The sequence below is a fragment of the Psammomys obesus genome, unplaced genomic scaffold (genome assembly GCF_907164565.1).
Source record: "Psammomys obesus unplaced genomic scaffold, mPsaObe1.curated_primary_1811, whole genome shotgun sequence".
NCBI lineage: Eukaryota > Metazoa > Chordata > Mammalia > Rodentia > Muridae > Psammomys > Psammomys obesus.
In genome coordinates, this window is record NW_026596046.1 from 4,941,544 (window position 1) to 4,959,110 (window position 17,567).

A 17,567-nucleotide genomic window follows, 5' to 3' on the forward strand; every position below is an offset into this window, starting at 1 on the left:
GCTAAATAACCTACTTCAGCCTCAGGGCTTTTCCAGATGTCACCGATGTCATGTTTCTAACAGCAAACCTTTCTGTACTTAGTAGAAACTATGTCAGTCTGTCAGGCTTCATGCAATTCCTTACGTTATTCAAACAGGGCTGGTGAGTGGGCCTGAGATTTTCATTGTGGAAAAGAGGCCTCTGGGGGCCAAAAGGTCTCCAAGATCACGGCCATCAGGGAGAAGGGACCAACTAAGGAACAGAACGTAGGTCAGACGCAGACCTTCAGAGGAGAGAACGAAGGGCTAGGGAGGAACCGTGCTCCCGTGGGTGCATGGTAATGTTTTTTCCAGCTTTTATCTGTTTTATCACAAGCACACAAGTAGGGCTGGTCCCGGGTTTGTACAGTGCCCATCTTGCCCAAGTCCCTGGGAACTCTAATGAATGATGGGGGATTTAGGAGGACCAAATGCACCGTATCAGCTATACATTATTACACTAATATATTAAGTATTATAAAATCATAGTAACTCTTATTAAATTATATTAATAAATGTATTAATTATATTAATATGTGTGTTATAGTATTACGTATGCATATAACTGTGTGTGTGTGTGTGTGTACCCATGTACATGTGGAGGTCAGAGGACAACTTTCAGGAGGTGGTTGTCATCTTCCACCATATGTGTCCAAGGGAGATTATCAGGTGGGGTGTACGTTAGATTGCTAAATTGTCACGTTTACTGAGTTGTGAGTTTCCTGAGACGTTGGCTCTGGAAGCAGGACTGCTTCCACTCACACATCACATCTAAGAGTGTTTGTCTGAAGCTGTCCTTCAGCGTTCCTTGTGTGGTGATAGGCTGCCAGCTCCCTAATACTGTGAGAAGGGGAAGAGAACAGCAAACAGTCCTGGTAAAAACATGGTCTCCCAGCAATTGCTACCATTCACTATTCAGCAGTGAACAGTTCCCAGTGGACAGCACTGTTCATCCCGTGATATTCGGCGCCTGCGTGCGATAGAGAGCTCAGCTTCCCCAGCCAGTGTCCGCTGGATGTCGTGAGTACCTGCTTTGGCTATCTGTTGTTATTTGTTCTTTTAACTGAAAGCCTTCGCTGAGGGAACCCTGCTCTGCCCAGACTCTCTCATCTGAGAACACCAGCTCGCTGCCTTAAAGGGGCTCCCCAGTTGATTTCTGTTGGATGTTTTGAGATTTGATGATGTTTTGCTATTATCTGTCTGTCTGTCTATCTATCTATCTATCTATCTATCTATCTATCTATCTATCTATCATCTACCTAACTACATATCTATTTTCTACTTGGTATTTATTCTTTTACTTGGGCTTGCTCTCTACTTAATACTTATAATTTTTTTTTTAAACAGAAAACATGACTCTCATAGATCATTCTCCAAACTGTATGTAACTGTTGGCAAGCCCCTTTACCCCTGATCTCACAGGGCCGGAGTTCATTTTATGAAGATTCCCAGGGAACACATGCACACGACTCCAGAAACACTGCTCTATACTACGCTGCGATGACCCTTGGCCCCAGCTACATACGAGAAGCCAGAGGGAGCCTCTGAAACCAGCCTGTACCTGGCCCCTCCCATAAGGACAATGGTCTTGTGGGTCTGGATGGTCTCTGGCTATTGGTGGTTTGAGAAGATCCTTGGTGGTTCTGACAGCAAGGGTGAAGAAGCACACATTGAGATCATGAACCCTTGACTAAGAAAGGGATGGGCAGAGTCCTCCTCAGGGCTTTATTGGGCATCATAGCCATTTGCCCAGAAAGCTCTCTTGCCCAAATGCCCCTGGTCTCACACTTATTCCTATCTTCATCCTCAGAAGAGCTAAAAGGAGTAGCAGGAGGGATGATGGAGCAGAGTTCGCTGGAGAGGAAGAGATACTACCCCAGCAGGGGACAGCATTCTACTGCCCATGCCGCCCTGATCTCACTTTCAAAGCAAGGTCTTGCTAATTAAACCATCAGAGAATGATGCACTTCTGGGGTGAAAAGACAGAGAAAAGAAAGTCAAACACTCTGAGACATTTAGTGCCAGGCTGTGTCAGAAAGAAAAAATGTAATTTGATTTCTGTGCAAAGAAACATCACCCTGGTTGGCTCCTGGATATTTAAGATGGAGATAAACAACAACAAAACCAAAATCCCAAAGCAAACCAGAACAGCACACTGAACAAATATCTGCTAAGCTAGCTCTCAACCACGGCTATGGCTGAGGACACACACATACAGCCTCACACCAACACATGGCCCTGTCAGAACATGCATGAAAACCTATCATTTTTAAGAACTAGAGTTCTAGGGATAAGACAGGGTACAAACAGCAGTTCTGTGAGTTTATGAGTTGTTGACCTAAACAAGTTTCTTTCCTTTTCTCTTTTTAAAATTCTTCTCTCATATACTGTATTCTGACTTTAGTTTCCCCTCCCTCTTCTTCTCCTTGTGCCCTCTACTTTCCTGCTCTCCCCCAGATCCACTCATCCTCTGGTTTCCTTCAGAAAAGATCGGGCCTCCCAAGAACATCAACTGAACATGGCATGACAAGTTACAGTAAGACCAGGCACAAACCCTCATACCAAGGCTGGAAAGGGTAACCCAGTAGGATGAAAAGGGTCCCATGAGCAGGTGAAAGAGTCAGAGACCCCCTCCCTCCCCCAGAATGTTAGGATTCCCATGAGAACACCAAGTTACATAACCACAACATATAAGCCGAGGTCTTTAGGTCCAACCTACTCAGGCTCCCTGACTTTTGGTGCAGTCTCTGTGAGCCCCTATGAGCCCTGGTTACTTGATTCTGCGGGCCGTGTTCTTGTGATGTCCTGGACCTTCTTGGCTTTTACAATCCTTCCTCCCCCCTCTTCCACAGCTTCCCTGAGCTCTGCCTAATGTTTGGCTGTGGGTCTCTGCATCTGCTCCTATTGTAAACAAGTTTCTTGATATCTCTTATCCTCAAATTCCCCAGCTACGAAGCAGGGATAAAAGTGCCATTCTCAGACTAAGCATGTACTCAGAGGTAGATGGTTTGTCTAACGTAGGCAAAGCCTTGGAGAAAAAAAAAATCAGGAAACTGAAATGTCTGCTTAATGATTCCTTCATAGCACACACAACACACACATACGTGAATGCACTCCTGTAAACAAACAACCAAACAAACAGATAAGAAACGTTGACTCCACAGATTGCTGTGAGGCTTTAGTAAGGTTATTTGGTAAAGTGCTCAGAGCCTGGTACCAAGACAAAAAAACTGTCAGCGAACATCCACGATAGCTGATTGGTATTAAAGCAGTTTTAAATTTTCCGATGGAAAATCTTTAATCTGACTTCAATCAGCCTGTCTTACGGGAAGACCCTGGGAACCACATATAAAGACCTAGGAATGGGATGCTTTGTGGAAGAGTGAATAGATGTAACTCAGATGTCCGAGTAGAAATTAGGAATGGGATTAATTTCATTAGTGTTCCCTGGAGTTTCCCTTCATCACGGGACTTGAATCCACATATAGAAGGTTAGAATTCAGTGGCCTATAAGATCGAATTAACCTACAAATACCATAGAGCAGTGGTTCTCAACCTGTGGGTCGGGACCCCTTTACAGGTCAACCGGCCATTTTACAGGGGTTGCTTAAGACCATCGGAAAACGCAGATCATTACAATTCACAACAGTGGCATAAGTACAGTTTTAAAGTAGCAATAAAAATAATTTTATGGCTGGGGTCACCACAACACAAAGTAACCCTCCAGTAAAGGGTCACAGCGTTAGGGAGGTTAAGAACTAGAGTGAAACCAAAGTTGCTTAACCACAGAGAAACAGATTAAAGGGAACAGGAAAGACACTGACTGTGTTGGGGTTGGGGTTGTGGGACTCTAGGTGAGCTTTTTTTTTTTTTTAGCTTTTCTTTTTCTCTTCTCAGTCGTTCTTTGGTAAACAAGTATTTTTATAAACTGTTTGTTTATAAACTATAAAAAAATATATATATTTTAAAAAGTCCCGTGACTGTTATGATGTCCCACCTTCAAAATCTTTAAAAGCATAATAAATTTTAGGAATCTGAGTGAGAATCCCAAGATACAGAAAAAAAACACCAAATCATCGTGATTTTATTTCCTTTGGTTGAAAATACCTGTTCTTAGTAAGTCAAAGCTCGCTACAGGCCACGCACGGCAGACTGTGCTCTGCCTCACGCTTACCATTATGGGTCTCCATGGCACGTCCTGGACACACGGCTGATCCCTCTGCCCCCACACACCAGTACATACTGGGTGGCCGCTGTGACATGCCAGCCATCAACCCTCGGGGCAGCAGGTCTCCAAAGGAAGGTCTTGCAGCTGCCACCGCAGCCGTCACTGTGCAGGTGGGCTAAGGCATGGACACATGGTCATCCTGGGGGCGAAAGACATCAAATTAGAACGCTTTCAAGCTCAAGTCCTCTCCCAAAAGCCCTTGTAGACAGTCTCCATTTTCATTGGCTTTTCCCCTTTCTCTGCAGTATTTCTTCATGGTTCATGTATCTGGCCAAATCTGTCAGATGGAGACACTAAAAGGACAATGACACCTCCCATCACACCATGACACTGGGCTCAGATCTTATATCTATGAGAATAAGATGTGTGTGTGTGTGTGTGTGTGTGTGTGTGTGTGTGTATCACAAAGCAACACTGGTAGTGTTCGGTGTACTTATCTACTATATCTTGCAAAACAGCCAGGCCCCATACTTCAGTTGGAATAGGGTGGGATAGATAGTCAAAATTCAAGGCCACCCCTTGCCCAGGACTGACACCTATGGATGCCTGAAGCTGAGCATCTAATTCCCAAACGACAGCCAGGCAATGGTCCCTAAGAGAAGAGTCTGGAAGGAGCTGTTACTGGTTATGACATCGAGCGAACCCTGTAAATGCTGCCTCTTCTCCAAGGAGACATTTGACAATATCTAGAGATATTTTGGGTTGTCACAACTTGGGGGGACAGGTACTACTGGAACACAGCTGGTAACGGACAGAGGTGTGGCTAAATACCTTATGATACATGAATTATCTGGCCACACAGATTTCTAACTGAATGAAGACTCATCTTCTAAAACTGAACAGATTCTGAGCTGTGGCTAAACACTGCTCTTCCATGCTTGGATTCCCACTGATCCTGGAGGCCCTCCAACATGAATGTCTATGCTGCTTTGCTGAAGAAAGGCCCAGATCTATTTTGAAGGGTCTGCTTCACCTGGCCTAGAACAGGAAGGTACTAGCATATTAAAAAATGAAAAATAAAAGTGCATGTTGCCATCAGTGTTCCCATAGCCCATCCTATACACAAAGTGCAGGGCCATAAGCATTTAAGATGGCCATAAAATTGAGAATGAGACCATAACCCAAACTAGCAATAAGAAAAAAACCCTAATAGTCACGTAAGTAACACCTCAGATAGTTCATATGGTGTGGCTGTCAAGGTGTGGGAGGCTTGTATTAGATATCAGCAGTGTGACATCCAGTTGAAACTTTTTTTCTCTGTTTTCTCACCTGCTAAGAATATACTCTCACACCGCCATACCCCCACACAACCTGGCAACCTCAGGGGGAATATTGGGGACTTCACGTAAGACAGAGTTTGAACAGTCACAATCTTCAAAAGGGCTAGTGGAGCCAGTACTTGAAACAGAGCAAGGACTTGGGAGGTCGGCAGGGTCTCATGCCTCCCTTTTAGGAACAGACTCACAATAGCACTGTGTCCTGCCATACAGGTTCTAGAAGCTTCCGCAAACTGTGTAGGCACTAAGCAAGCCACAGAGCAAAGAAATGCTAAAGGATGCTTCCAATTTGTCCTCTAAAAGCTTAGGAATGAGGCTCGGGCCCTTGAGAGGTGGTGTGGTGGGGATAGGGGTGGGATAGGGCTGGGGGTGGACTCTTCCCGGCAGGGGAAGATGTGGCTAAGCAGTCTTGCTCCTATGACCCACACGTCTCTGAACCAGAGGACCCACTATCCAAAGAAATGTATTTAACGTATTTAGAGTTGAGAAGCCTGGCAAGCACAGAGAACAAAGGAAACTCAGGAAAGCCAGGCAAAATTCAGGAGATTCTCAGAAGCTTTGTAAGTTATACAACCTAGTTCAAAAGATCAGCTTGAGAAGAGATATGGGGAGAAGAGCCTCCAGACAGAGTCTGGTTAAAAACAAAGGCTCCAAATTGCATGCTAAAATCCAGAAACTGAGAGCCATAGTTATCATCTTCTTTCAAACAAATTTCTTTTTAAAAAATAATTTATTTAATTTTTTTTTTATGTGCAAAGGTGTCAGATCCCTTGGAATTGGCGGTACAGACAGTTGTGAGCTGCCATGCGGGTGCTGGGAATTGAACCTGGATCCTTTAGGAAGAGCAGACAGCACTCTTAACCACTGAGCCATCTCTCCAGCTCCTCAAAGAAATTTCTAAAACCACCAAATACACGGGATACATTTCAAAGATCCCCGGTGTCTGATGTTCCTTCTCAGAACAGAAGTGGCTTGGCATATAATGCATTTAAGCTGCACACACGCAAATGCACGCATGCGTACACACACACACACACACACACACACACACACACTCACGCACACACATACATACACATACTTTAAAATATTTTAGTTTCTCACCCAGCACACTTGGTTCCCCTTTCAGTTTCCTTTTGCAAATCACCCCACAGCTAGAGGATTCTGTCACAGGGGCCGTTCTTAAATTGTGATTTGTATTTTGGCCTATACCCTGAGGTAGGTGCTTTAGGATAAGGTGACTGGAGTTACTCCATCTTTGCCCTCAAACAGCTCTGTGCTTCCTTGTGCTCCCCTTAGGTGCAGAGCAATGCAACAGATCATTGTGGTAAATCACCAGTTTGTGTTTGGTCCCCTGCAGAGGGCCTCGAGAGGTTTGCTCCAGTGGCAACTATTTTAATGTTTTAAAATGTCACCCGTTTCCTTTCACCAACCTTCTCGCCTGTGTGAATGAACAAACCTAAATGATTAATGAAAAACAAAAGAAGGAGCTTGCTGTTCATTCTGAAAAGGTTTTTCAATGATGAGTGAATACTGGTGAGTTTGTGATGCGAGTAGGGAGGGGAGAGCCCCAAATAAGTCACGCTATGAGGTTCCCGACCAAGGGCTCCCGATGTTCCTGCAGAAAGTCTGGGAAGGACAAACAATACAGGTGTTGAAGGTCTGAGTGAAGCAGGCTGGCCCTACTCACACTAGCTAGCTCCTGCTTGAATCAAAACCTGGTGGACAGTCCATGGATGTAGACACCTCTAGTACTTTTGGCATCTTCAGACCAGTATTTGCCTCTACAAAAATGGATGTAAAATATGATGGAGCTGGGGGCTGGAGGACTATGTTGTCTGCAGCCCAAGGTGAGTGCAGGAAAAGTTAGTGTTCCACCAGTCCACAGCCACATCTAACCAAAGGCTGTTCTTTAATTATTCCATCACTGTACCTACTGTTATTCACCTCGTGATTCCTGGCATGGTTATGAGGGGATGCCATGGTGACCAAGGCAGTCCCTGCCCTCGGGAGCCCCAGTAGAGACCCTGAGTAAGTGGTCAGAAGATAAACAGATGAGGAGGAACACACGGACAGAGAGACTGTGAAGAGGAGGAGGTAGAAGAAAGGAAGGGAGAAAAGGTGTAGGCCTTAAATGAAGGGAGAGATAGTGGAGGCTTGGGAGGCACATGGAAAGACCTAAAGCAGCAAAGCAGAGACTTCAAGCTGGAGAGTGAGCTCAACTAGGGAGACTGGGGGCAACAGCCTGGTGTTATGAGATGGCAGAGGGCTGGAATGAAAGGGTACCCCTGGATTTCACACCAACCTCAAGGAGACAGTATTGAAGACTCCATGAAGAGGAGGGACACATCTCATCAAGCCATTAAGAACATGTGCCCACGCTTCTGTTACTAGGGGAAAACCCACTAGTATTATTTTGCTAAAAGGACATAGTAATAAAATGGCTCCCAATGACACACGACTAAGCCCATAAATCAGTGCATAGCTCATAGCTCATCCCACATCAGATAAGCTTCTTCTTGCAGTAGGCGTGAGTTGGCACAGAGACCCACAGTTGGACAATGTACGAGAGTGAGAGAATTTGAAGCACTCTATCCTAAATGGGATTTCTTTGTCACACTCCTACCCTCAAGGCTCAGGGATCTATGGCTAAGAGGGGCGGAAAGATTGTGAGAGGAAGAGGTGGTGGATGACTCCAGGGAAACGACATTTTTGAGACACACAGGGCTGGGGCACATGTGAGTTCATGAAGACTGTGGCGGCAGGCACAGGGCCTGAACAGGTGCAAACCACACAGAAAGCTGAACACTGGGAAGGGGAAGTGGGCACAAAGTCCCACCTCCCAACCAAGAAGCTATTTGCAACCGTGATGATACCTGCTGGAACAGGGAAAATCAGTTTTCAGCTGCCCTCCAGGGCAGGCTCCCTGCCTAGGGGTAGTTGATCAACAGAGAGCAGACTCCATGTTTGTTTGTTTGTTTGTTTTGTTTTTTGAGTTCTTTGTTTGGCTTGGTTCAGGGTTTTTTTTTTTCTTATTTTGTTCTGTTTTTGATAGAAAGAATATACAATTGGATGAACAGAGAGAAGTATCTGGGAGGAGTTGGGAGTGGGGAAGATAATGATAAATATATTGTATAAATAATTTGTAAAAACAAATATTAAAGCAAAAAATGTCTATATACCATATCATTTTGCTTGGCAGCCAGAACAGAGGAAGGGGACTGTAATGATATGGCAGAGATGGTGGCAATTTGAACTATGTGCATCAGACCAGGGAGGGTACTTTTGGGGATGGAACCAACAAGACAATAGACTGGACTCCGAGATGAAAAAAATTTCTAGGGTGATTCTTATTTTTAATCTCTGTCTGTCTCTGTCACTCTCTCTCTCTCTCTCTCTCTCTCTCTCTCTCTCTGTGTGTGTGTGTGTGTGTGTGTGTTGTGGTCCTAGGATGATGTCTGGTGTTGTTCTTTGCACCATGTTTGAGATAAGGTGTCCTCCTCACGGCAGCCTATGCCAAGCTGGCTAGTGAGTTTCCAGGGAGTCTCCTGTCTACGCCTCCCATCTCCAGGACAGGGCATGCTGGGATTGTACAGCAATCTTTACCTCATCTGGCTTTATGTGGTTTCTGAATCTGAATTCAGACCCTCACGCTTGACCAGCAAGCGCTTTACAAAGTGCTAAGCCGCCCTTAGCTGGTCTGTTTAGTTATTTGTTCACTTACTTATATTACTATTAATTATACCTAAGCTGTTAAAGAGACGTAGAGGTGGGGGTGGCAGGAAAGGCCTTAGGAACAAACCAGTTGTTGGTATGCTACATTTTTCTGGAACATGAGCAAAAAGACAATGACAGCCAAATTAGAGAAAGAAGAATCCAATGCTGAGGTTTTTCAAAATCTACAAATTTGATGTGCTCTGTAAGTGACCAACTCATTAAAAATGGATTATTTGGTGAGGATTTGCTTATTTATCCTGTTTCAGTCTTTGCAGGGGTGAGTGCATGCAAGAGGAAAACTTAATGGCCTCGAACTATTAAAAGACAGACTGAACTGCCTGTCAGCATCCCTAGAGTCTCTCCATCCCTGTCTTTGTTGCCCTCCATTCTTGCCCCCATCCATACTAGGGACCACCGCAGGCTGAAGCAACAGCGCTGGCGGTTTTTCTCCATAGCCACAAGATGCGGCTACCGGGTGAGAAGCGCGCCCAAAGCGTGGAGGAGGGGAAGACCTCCAGACCACGCTGCACCACGGGCTGGGCAGCGTGGGGAGAGCCTGCTGAGCCATCCCCTCCAGTCCCGGGCGCTCACGCACTCCCACGCGCCCACACGCCTAGACACCCCCCCAGTTAAAATCCAGGCTTTCTTCAAAAGCAAAAGAACTTTGCAGCCGCCCCGGTGTTTCCTACTTTTGTTTCTGAACTCTGCTCCCCGCCCCCCGCTCCACTCCGATCCTGGGCGCGGGATTTCGGGGTCCCCCGGCTCCCCGAGCTCCAGCACCGCACCCGCTTAACCCTTCAAGCGTCTCGGCTCAGCTAGAGAAGCAGCGAGGAGCCCCAGCTTGTCCCGAGATCCAGGCGCCCCCCAGATCTGTGACCTGCGGGTCCGGGACACGGGGACCCCCGGGGTCCTGTGCATGCGGCCTCCTGGGGTGCGGGGTGGGGGGTTGGAGAGAGGGGCTGCGTAGCGGGGCTCACGGTTCAGGACCGACGGCCGCGGCTGCACGCGGGGACCCGGGCGCGGGACGGGGCGGCGCTGGCGAAGCTTGGCTGTCGGGGTGCAGGCTCTATCGGGGTCCTCGGGGCAGGGCTCGGTCCCGCTTGGCGCTTACCTGCGGTGGCGGGTTCCGGGAACCGGGGACTGGCGACAGCAGCGGCCCGGGGCCTGCGTGTACTGCCGGGCTCTGCCCTGCAAAGCTCTGGCCGCCGCCGCGGGGCCAGACGCACTTCCTCAATCCTGCGGCCGCCTGGCGGGCGGGGACGGCGGGTGGCGCGGAAGCCGGGCTGTGCCAGAGGGTCGGCCGTCCCCAGGCCTCCGCACATACCCACACGGTCCCCCTGGGGGGTGGGGGCTGCCTCGGCTTCCCTAGCTGCAAGACGTCCGGGTCCAAGCTCTTGTGCCTCGGTAGATGCTAGGGCCCCTGAGACTTTGTGGAGTCCTCCCCAAATTCGGATGCCCTGCTGTCTTCCCTAGGGACAGGCACAGTGACAAGACTGCCCCGTGCTAGGCTCGGCCTGTGCTCTGGTAACAGATTAATTTCTATCCTATATGCTGGCTGTGCGCTCTGGCTGTAAAGATTAAAAGGACGAGCCTATCACTGTGTGTGCGGGGCTTTAGGGAGTGAGGCAGGAACTACTTTTTAAAGGGTGGTGATGTTTTGGAAACCTTTCACCACACCTAGTTATGGACATTTGCAAAGATTATCACGAGCTGGTGATTCTTTTTAGAGATATTCGTGCTCTGGAGTAGCAACAGGCGCTCGCCACCTGCCTGGCTGTGGTGCTGAGGTGTAAAAACATAGTGGAATGTTGTCAGGTGATGCCACTGAGGGTAATAACCAAAGGCAGGCTACACACGGCCAAGCTGCAGGCGGGCTTCTGATTCCGCTCCTGAATACCAAGAAAAGATTCCGCTCCAGAATACCCGGAAAAGACAATCCTTGGCGGAAAAGCGGCTCTGCACTTAGGCGCAACTCCGGTCAAAACGAATGTTACCGAGACCGTGCGCAAAGCACCTAAGAATCTGGGCAGCTGTGGACCGCCTGAGCTACTTCAGGAACACCGCGAGGGTGCACTTAGAGTTGGTGTTTGGGTCCCTATTTGGCAGCATTGCTCTGCTCTGCTTTCCCTCCACCGAACACCTTTTCAAAAAAAAAAAAAAAAAAAAAAAGGAGACGCAGTTCTGCAACGCTGTCCTCGCCATCGAGGTCCTCAGACCAACTGGCAAGCGCAGCAATATAACTGCTTCCGAAAAGTCCCTAATAATTTACAAGGCATGGCCTCAGCAGTTTGAATAAGCCTGGGTGGGTGCCGCCTTCAGGGCATACATCACTGCCACCTAGTGTTACTCTGAGGACATCTATGCCTAGTGCCAGGACCAACACTAGGGAACTTACCTTGCCAATTCTTACTGTGGCGAGAATGATTTCCCCTTTACTCGATGATGAGCTGGGGTGGATGGAAACGGGAGGTCCCCTTTTCTGAGGGGGGGGGAATAGGAGAGAGGAAGGGTGAGATTGGGAGAGGAGGAGGGATGGGGTGATCAAACCAGGATGTAAAGTGAATAAAAAATTAATAAACTTTAAGAAGAAAAAGAAAATTTCCCCTTTAAACAAGCCTGGAAATAGGTTAGGAAAAATGCCCAATGTAAAAAAAAAAAAAAATAAGATAAAACCACCAACAACAAAACAAAAACAAAAAACATCCGGAACATTTGACACATATCTGGCCTTTTTTTGAGATGGTCACATTTCAGCATTCAGCTCTACCCAGTAGGCGTGTTTTAGTCACAAGTGTGCAAAGGAGGCTATTGCAGAGCAACTAAAACTCCTTTTCATTTATTTTTCATTCCTGCAGACCCATGTTCTTTTTGTGTTTCCTCACATCCCACCCAGATTTTCAGAAGCCTGAGGTTGGAATGACCCTATCTACAACGGGGTCATCTGGTAGACCACAGCCAGAGGTAGGTCAGCCACCTACCTACCTCTCAGAATGAACATTACACTGAGGCTAACTGTTCTTTTAGCCTTCGGATGCTTGCCTTTGTTCAGCCAAATACTTTCTTTTGATGCCTCCAACAGTAACTAAAAGACCCCCAAATCTCTACCTGCAAGCACAGTCTGATGCATGGATTCTAGCAAGGAGAATACATCAGAAAGAAGACCCTCAGCAAGAGGTGAAGCTAGAGCATCCCAAAGTGTCTTCTTTTAGAGAATGTGCCCAACCACGGGCATACAAGTGCATATATGCATTTCTACACACACACACAAACATGTCTTTACAAGGGTTCTCTTGAGGCAGGCATGTTCTAATTAATCGAACAATCAAAGATGTCCTTTTATATCACTTTCTGTTCACGTTTGGATAAGAAACGAAATGTTCATAAATACAGCAAAACATGCACAAGTGCACACCGAGGGAGGTCTGGTTCAACCTCCCTCATGCCATTTTTTAAGGGGGTGGTGCTTTTCCACATGAGTCGGCTGCCTGGGCTTTTGATGCTGAGGTCACAGTTTGATCTTTCCAGACCTACCCAAGCCCAGTGACGGTTTCTGTTCCAGCATCAGTGGCAGGCCATAGCCGGGTGACTGATGTTTCTCGGCGGTTCGAAGCTTTAAGAACTTTGGCTAAGTTAAGTCCAGACCCTTCGATGATCGTAGAGAAAAGTCACAAAAATAGATCCATGGTCACTATTTGGGGACAAGAGTTTTTCCCCTTAATCCTCATTTTCTGCACTCGGTCATCATGGCTTTGTGATGAAAAGGGACTCGGGCAACGTAGAAAGCGCCTTACACTTAGCCTGTAAGCTATTCGCCATCTACAGCTATAGAAATGGATGTTACCATCAAGAAAGGCCCTGTGTGTGACTTACTGAAGGAGAATAAATTTATTATTGCCTTTGCCATCACCTTATCAAAAGCCACAGTGCCCAGAAGTCTCAGAAAGAGAAAGGCCTGCCACAGAATTCAAATGGGTTAGTCCTTCATTGAAAAAAATAATAACATTTCTCAAATGTCCAATTTTATTTTATCATTGTTGAACACAATCTGAAGTTAGGATCAAAATTCCCAGTCCAGTCGATTTAAAAACCATACCACAGGGGTAAACCTTGGAAGAAGTGAAACCTAACATTATATAGATTTTCATTTCTAAATACAGTATATTACAGAAGGTTAAATATACTACCTCTGTGTACTTACAGCTATAAAAAGATACATTAATGATACCAATTATAAATAATGTAACATTTCATAGTAAAGGCATTATTGTCCACCAGAAGAGGAGCAACCCTCTATTGTACTATGGTAGAAGGGTAGTGCCTAGAGTTATTGAGATACTCAAAATTCAGTGTCCGAATCCTGATTTCACCAGTTACTGGTAGTACATGTGCTGAGGGAGGAAAGAAGGTAAACGGGGAGCCCCCAAATCATGTACCATATTCTTCATGCACACACTGGTTCTGGGAGGAGGAGCCTTCCTTTTCACTGTTGCTCAGTCTTAACCCTCATCCTCAAATGTAAGCATCACGTCCAACTAGAGAGGTGCATGTGACTGACGGTGAAAGTACCCGAACAGCAGCTAACCCAGTGAGTTTGGTTTTATCCTTAAAGCTTTATGGGAACGGTTTTTAGTTTCCCAAGTTCAAACCTGGAATTGCATATCGTATACCAAAGAGGAAAAGAAAAATGTCATAATGTGAATGCCAATCCCCAGGCCACTTGGCTGATGATCTGTTCCACTATGGGATCCAGGTGCTGTGTGTTGGGCCAACCAGAAATGAAAATCCAAACTGGATTTTTATGACTACGGAGCTATGCAGTGGCAGCTGTCTCTCGGTGGTGTGTGCTTTACTGATCTAAAATGAGTAATGGAGCTGGAGATGAGAAAAAGGAAGTGGGTGTGTTCATCACTGGATGTATTAGAAATGGGTAAACTGCAAAAGTGAACGATGGCTCTGAGTGTCAAATGTCTAGGGTTTGACTGTCTAGGGTTTGCTCTGCTGTGGTAGCTCTCAAATGAGTCCTCAGTGGCAAGGGATATTCTCTGCCCAAGATGAGCCTTAGTTATGAAAGACCATCTCGTAACTGTAGGGCAGGTTCTTTGGGTTGTTGGTTTGGTAATTCCAAAGTCAGGACTGTTTTCAAGGTGAATCCCACAATCAGTGTCTACACGCAGCCTCTACGACCGGCAACCCTGCAGAACCCAAAGGCTCCCGGCGCCTTTCGGTGGCTTATGTGTCCCTAAGTTCCCCACACGGGGTTCCTGGAATCCTCCTTTCATTTCAACACTAACCCTTTGCTTGTGAGTAATCCCACTTGTGCCTCAGAATGAGGGGGGGACTTGTTCTGTGCGCGGGTGACCCCCGAGGCATGGTCGCAAGAGCAGATCTGCTTGCAGGACATGCAGTGGGCTCTTTTCACATTCCTCCTGGGGTGAGCGAAGCATTTAAAGTAACTGCGGGACACTCCAGAGACCACCTTGTAGTAGCAGGGCCCCAGATGTGTTTGCTGTGTCCTGCACTTAGTCTAAAGGCAAAGCCAGAGCTGGATAAGCGTTCCTCCCCAGGCAGGCCTGCAGGTTCACACAGAACATCCAGCCACCCACAGTTTGGTCCGTAAAGCATGAGTGTGAGAGGAAAATCAAAACCGTTAAACTCCAGTAGATCGTGTGTCCAGAAGAGAGGGTCCTGGGAGGCTGAGCACTGTCACCCTGCTCTCTGCACATGGCAAGTTGGAGTTGCCATGGTCAGCGGTCCAGCTTTTGAGGAAGAAGTCGGTCTGTCCTTCAAGGGTTCTTGTCATCGAGCTTGATGGTGACAGTTTTTACTTCTGTATACTCAGCCAGAGCGTATTCACCTCTGTGGTGACAGAGAAGAAGGGGGAAGTTCACACCGTCAGTTCACGGCTCTGGGAAAACTCTTCTAATGCCCGAACACTCTGCTGGACGGTTTGAGTGACAGGACACGGTGTGCTGCCTGGACATAGTAAGGGATGACGATGCCTTTACTAAGTGACAGAAACTGGAAATGTAAGTCTAAATGTTAAGTTCCTGTGTGGGAGGCTTTTGAAGCAGTTAAAAGAACTGAGACTCTGCTTTTGGACAATGAGAGGTAAGAACAGGACAAACACAGCTCTCTCGGTCAGGAAGAGGGGCCTATATGGTGAGTGAGGTACCCGGGCTGTGAGAACTGCCCTGACTATGTAAGTTTTAAGCAATGATTGGTTTCTACTGGAAGAGACAGAAAAGGTGATGTCTAAGCTTGAGGAGGTGGCCAGGGCACCACAGGGACATCAGGCTCTAAAGGAAACAGCTGTAAGAGGAGCTGGGTCACACTGCAGGGGAAAGGGAGCAACCACTGGCACAGGTTAGACAGAGGGAGGAAATGACCCGCAGGGTAGAACCTCTGGCATATTTCCTTCCCTTACCTCTTATAGGGGCTAGGGATTTTTTTCCTAGGCATCACAGACCATCACTGGAGTGGATGCCCTTCTTAGACGCAGCGTGGATGCTGTTCCTCCCTAGTGTATATACTTTTAGTGGTTGCAGAAACACACACACACACACACACACACACACACACACACACACACACACCAGTAGATTCTGGTTCCAGAAAAGGTAGGGGTAGAGATGGCCATTTCAGTCTCTGTACTAAAGATCTGAGCGACAGCCCTGTCTCATCTGTAAGACCTAAAACCCTGCAGCGCAGCAGCAGCAGCAGCAGCAGCCTTACTTCTGTATGTTTCAGAAATGTAGATTCTGGGACTCTCACCGGGGCCTACTGTGGCAGGTAAAATTGGGCAGGCCTAGAACCTCTGGACAGATGTAGCCCGTGGCATCTCAGTGTCCAAGTGGCTTCCCTAATAATGGAAACAGGGACTGTCTCTGACATGAACTCAGTAGCTGGCTCTTTGATCACCTCCCCCTGAAGGAGGCCACAGAGGAAGACAATGCAGCCAGTCCTGATGAGACCTGACAAGCTAGGGTCAGATGAAGGGGAGGAAGACCTCCCCTATCAGTAGACTTGGGGAGGGGCATGGGAGGAGAAGAAGAAGAAGAAGAAGAAGAAGAAGAAGAAGAAGAAGAAGAAGAAGAAGAAGAAGAAGAAGAAGAAGAAGAAGAAGAAGGGAGGGTGGGGTTGGGAGGGGACAAGGGAGGGGGCTATAGCTGGGATAAAAAGTGAATAGACTGTAATTAATAAAAAATAAATAAGTTTTTAAAAATGAAAAAGAAAATAGTAAAATTTGTCCATACCCTACTCCTCTGTCCTGATGCACATGTTAGGTTACACAGCAAGGGAGAACTGATGCTAGAGATGGAAGGAATTCTTGTGGGTAATCAATTGACTTTCAAAAAGAGAATTTTCTGGGTCATTTGAGTTGCTCAACAGTCCTTAAGGGTTGAGGAAGAGAGCTGAGCCAAAGTGAGACAAGACGCAGAAAGGTACTACTAGGCGGGTTGGGAAGATGGAAGAGGATATCGGCCGAAAAGGAGGTGAGCCTCTGGGGGCTGCGTAAGGCAAGGAAACTCAGTCCTCACAGCCTCTAAAGAGGATGCAGGCTAGCTGCCACGGTGATCTAAGCTCAGAGAGAGCTGCGCCTATCCTTCAGAGCATGGATCACATGCTGCATCATCTAAGACACTAATTTTGCAGTGCCAGAAAAGCCAGTACATTGATGGCATCAGCAATTCCCTCGGCGGAGTCAAGAAATTTGTGTCCAGTAGGTTCCCTGGGTGATTCTGATGCCTGCTTAACTATAAGAGCAGTTAGGGCCCAGAATCGTGTAGATGAGTCTAGCTCATCGGCATTGATGATTTCAGCTGTGCAATGGGGATGCCTACACTCCTTTTCAGTTGTCAGCTAGAGAGAATTCACATAGGCCACTCTTAATGTCGCCATTAAGAAGGTGTGCTGTTTTCATCAACATACTGGGCCTTCTTGCAAAGCAATAGGGGAAACACAAACAAACGAATGAAAACATTCCACAGAGGACATACTCATATTTTGCAGAAAAAAAGAAATACAAATTCCAGTAAGTGTGAGAGAGGCACTCAACGCCTCACACTTAAAGACATGAGAACCCACACGGAGACAAGAGCGCTTTCATGTGGCTGAGCACTGAATTCTAGGAATTCATTCTGAAAACAGTCACCCTGATTGTATAAATATTTACCCATAAAGAGGTATATAAACAGAGTTTGTAATAATAAAAGCCCGTGGAAATGACACTAACGCCCATTCTAGGAGGCTTTCACTAAAAGACTGGGGGGTATCCAAGACCCATTTCTGAGGGCAAAAAGTAGTTTGCTTCCACATTAGCGAAGAAA

General features: G+C 46.7%; 2 protein-coding genes across 2 annotated transcripts in view; both read right to left on the reverse strand.

Moving 5' to 3' along the window:
• Lrrk1 (leucine rich repeat kinase 1) overlaps positions 1 to 10,428 on the reverse strand; it is a 132,162-nt gene extending 121,734 nt beyond the window's left edge. The window contains exons 1-2 of the mRNA XM_055623528.1: positions 10,352 to 10,428; positions 4,193 to 4,385 (exon numbers count right to left, since the gene is read on the reverse strand). Of these exons, the coding sequence (XP_055479503.1) occupies positions 4,193 to 4,289 (97 nt within the window). The 5' untranslated portion in view covers positions 4,290 to 4,385; positions 10,352 to 10,428. The remainder of the gene's footprint in view (positions 1 to 4,192; positions 4,386 to 10,351) is intronic.
• Positions 10,429 to 13,242: 2,814 nt separating this feature from the next.
• The window catches only part of Aldh1a3 (aldehyde dehydrogenase 1 family member A3), a 34,580-nt gene continuing 30,255 nt past the window's right edge, over positions 13,243 to 17,567 (reverse strand). Inside the window, exon 13 of the mRNA XM_055623653.1 lies at positions 13,243 to 15,096. Coding sequence (XP_055479628.1) covers positions 15,024 to 15,096 — 73 coding nt within the window. The 3' untranslated portion in view covers positions 13,243 to 15,023. The remainder of the gene's footprint in view (positions 15,097 to 17,567) is intronic.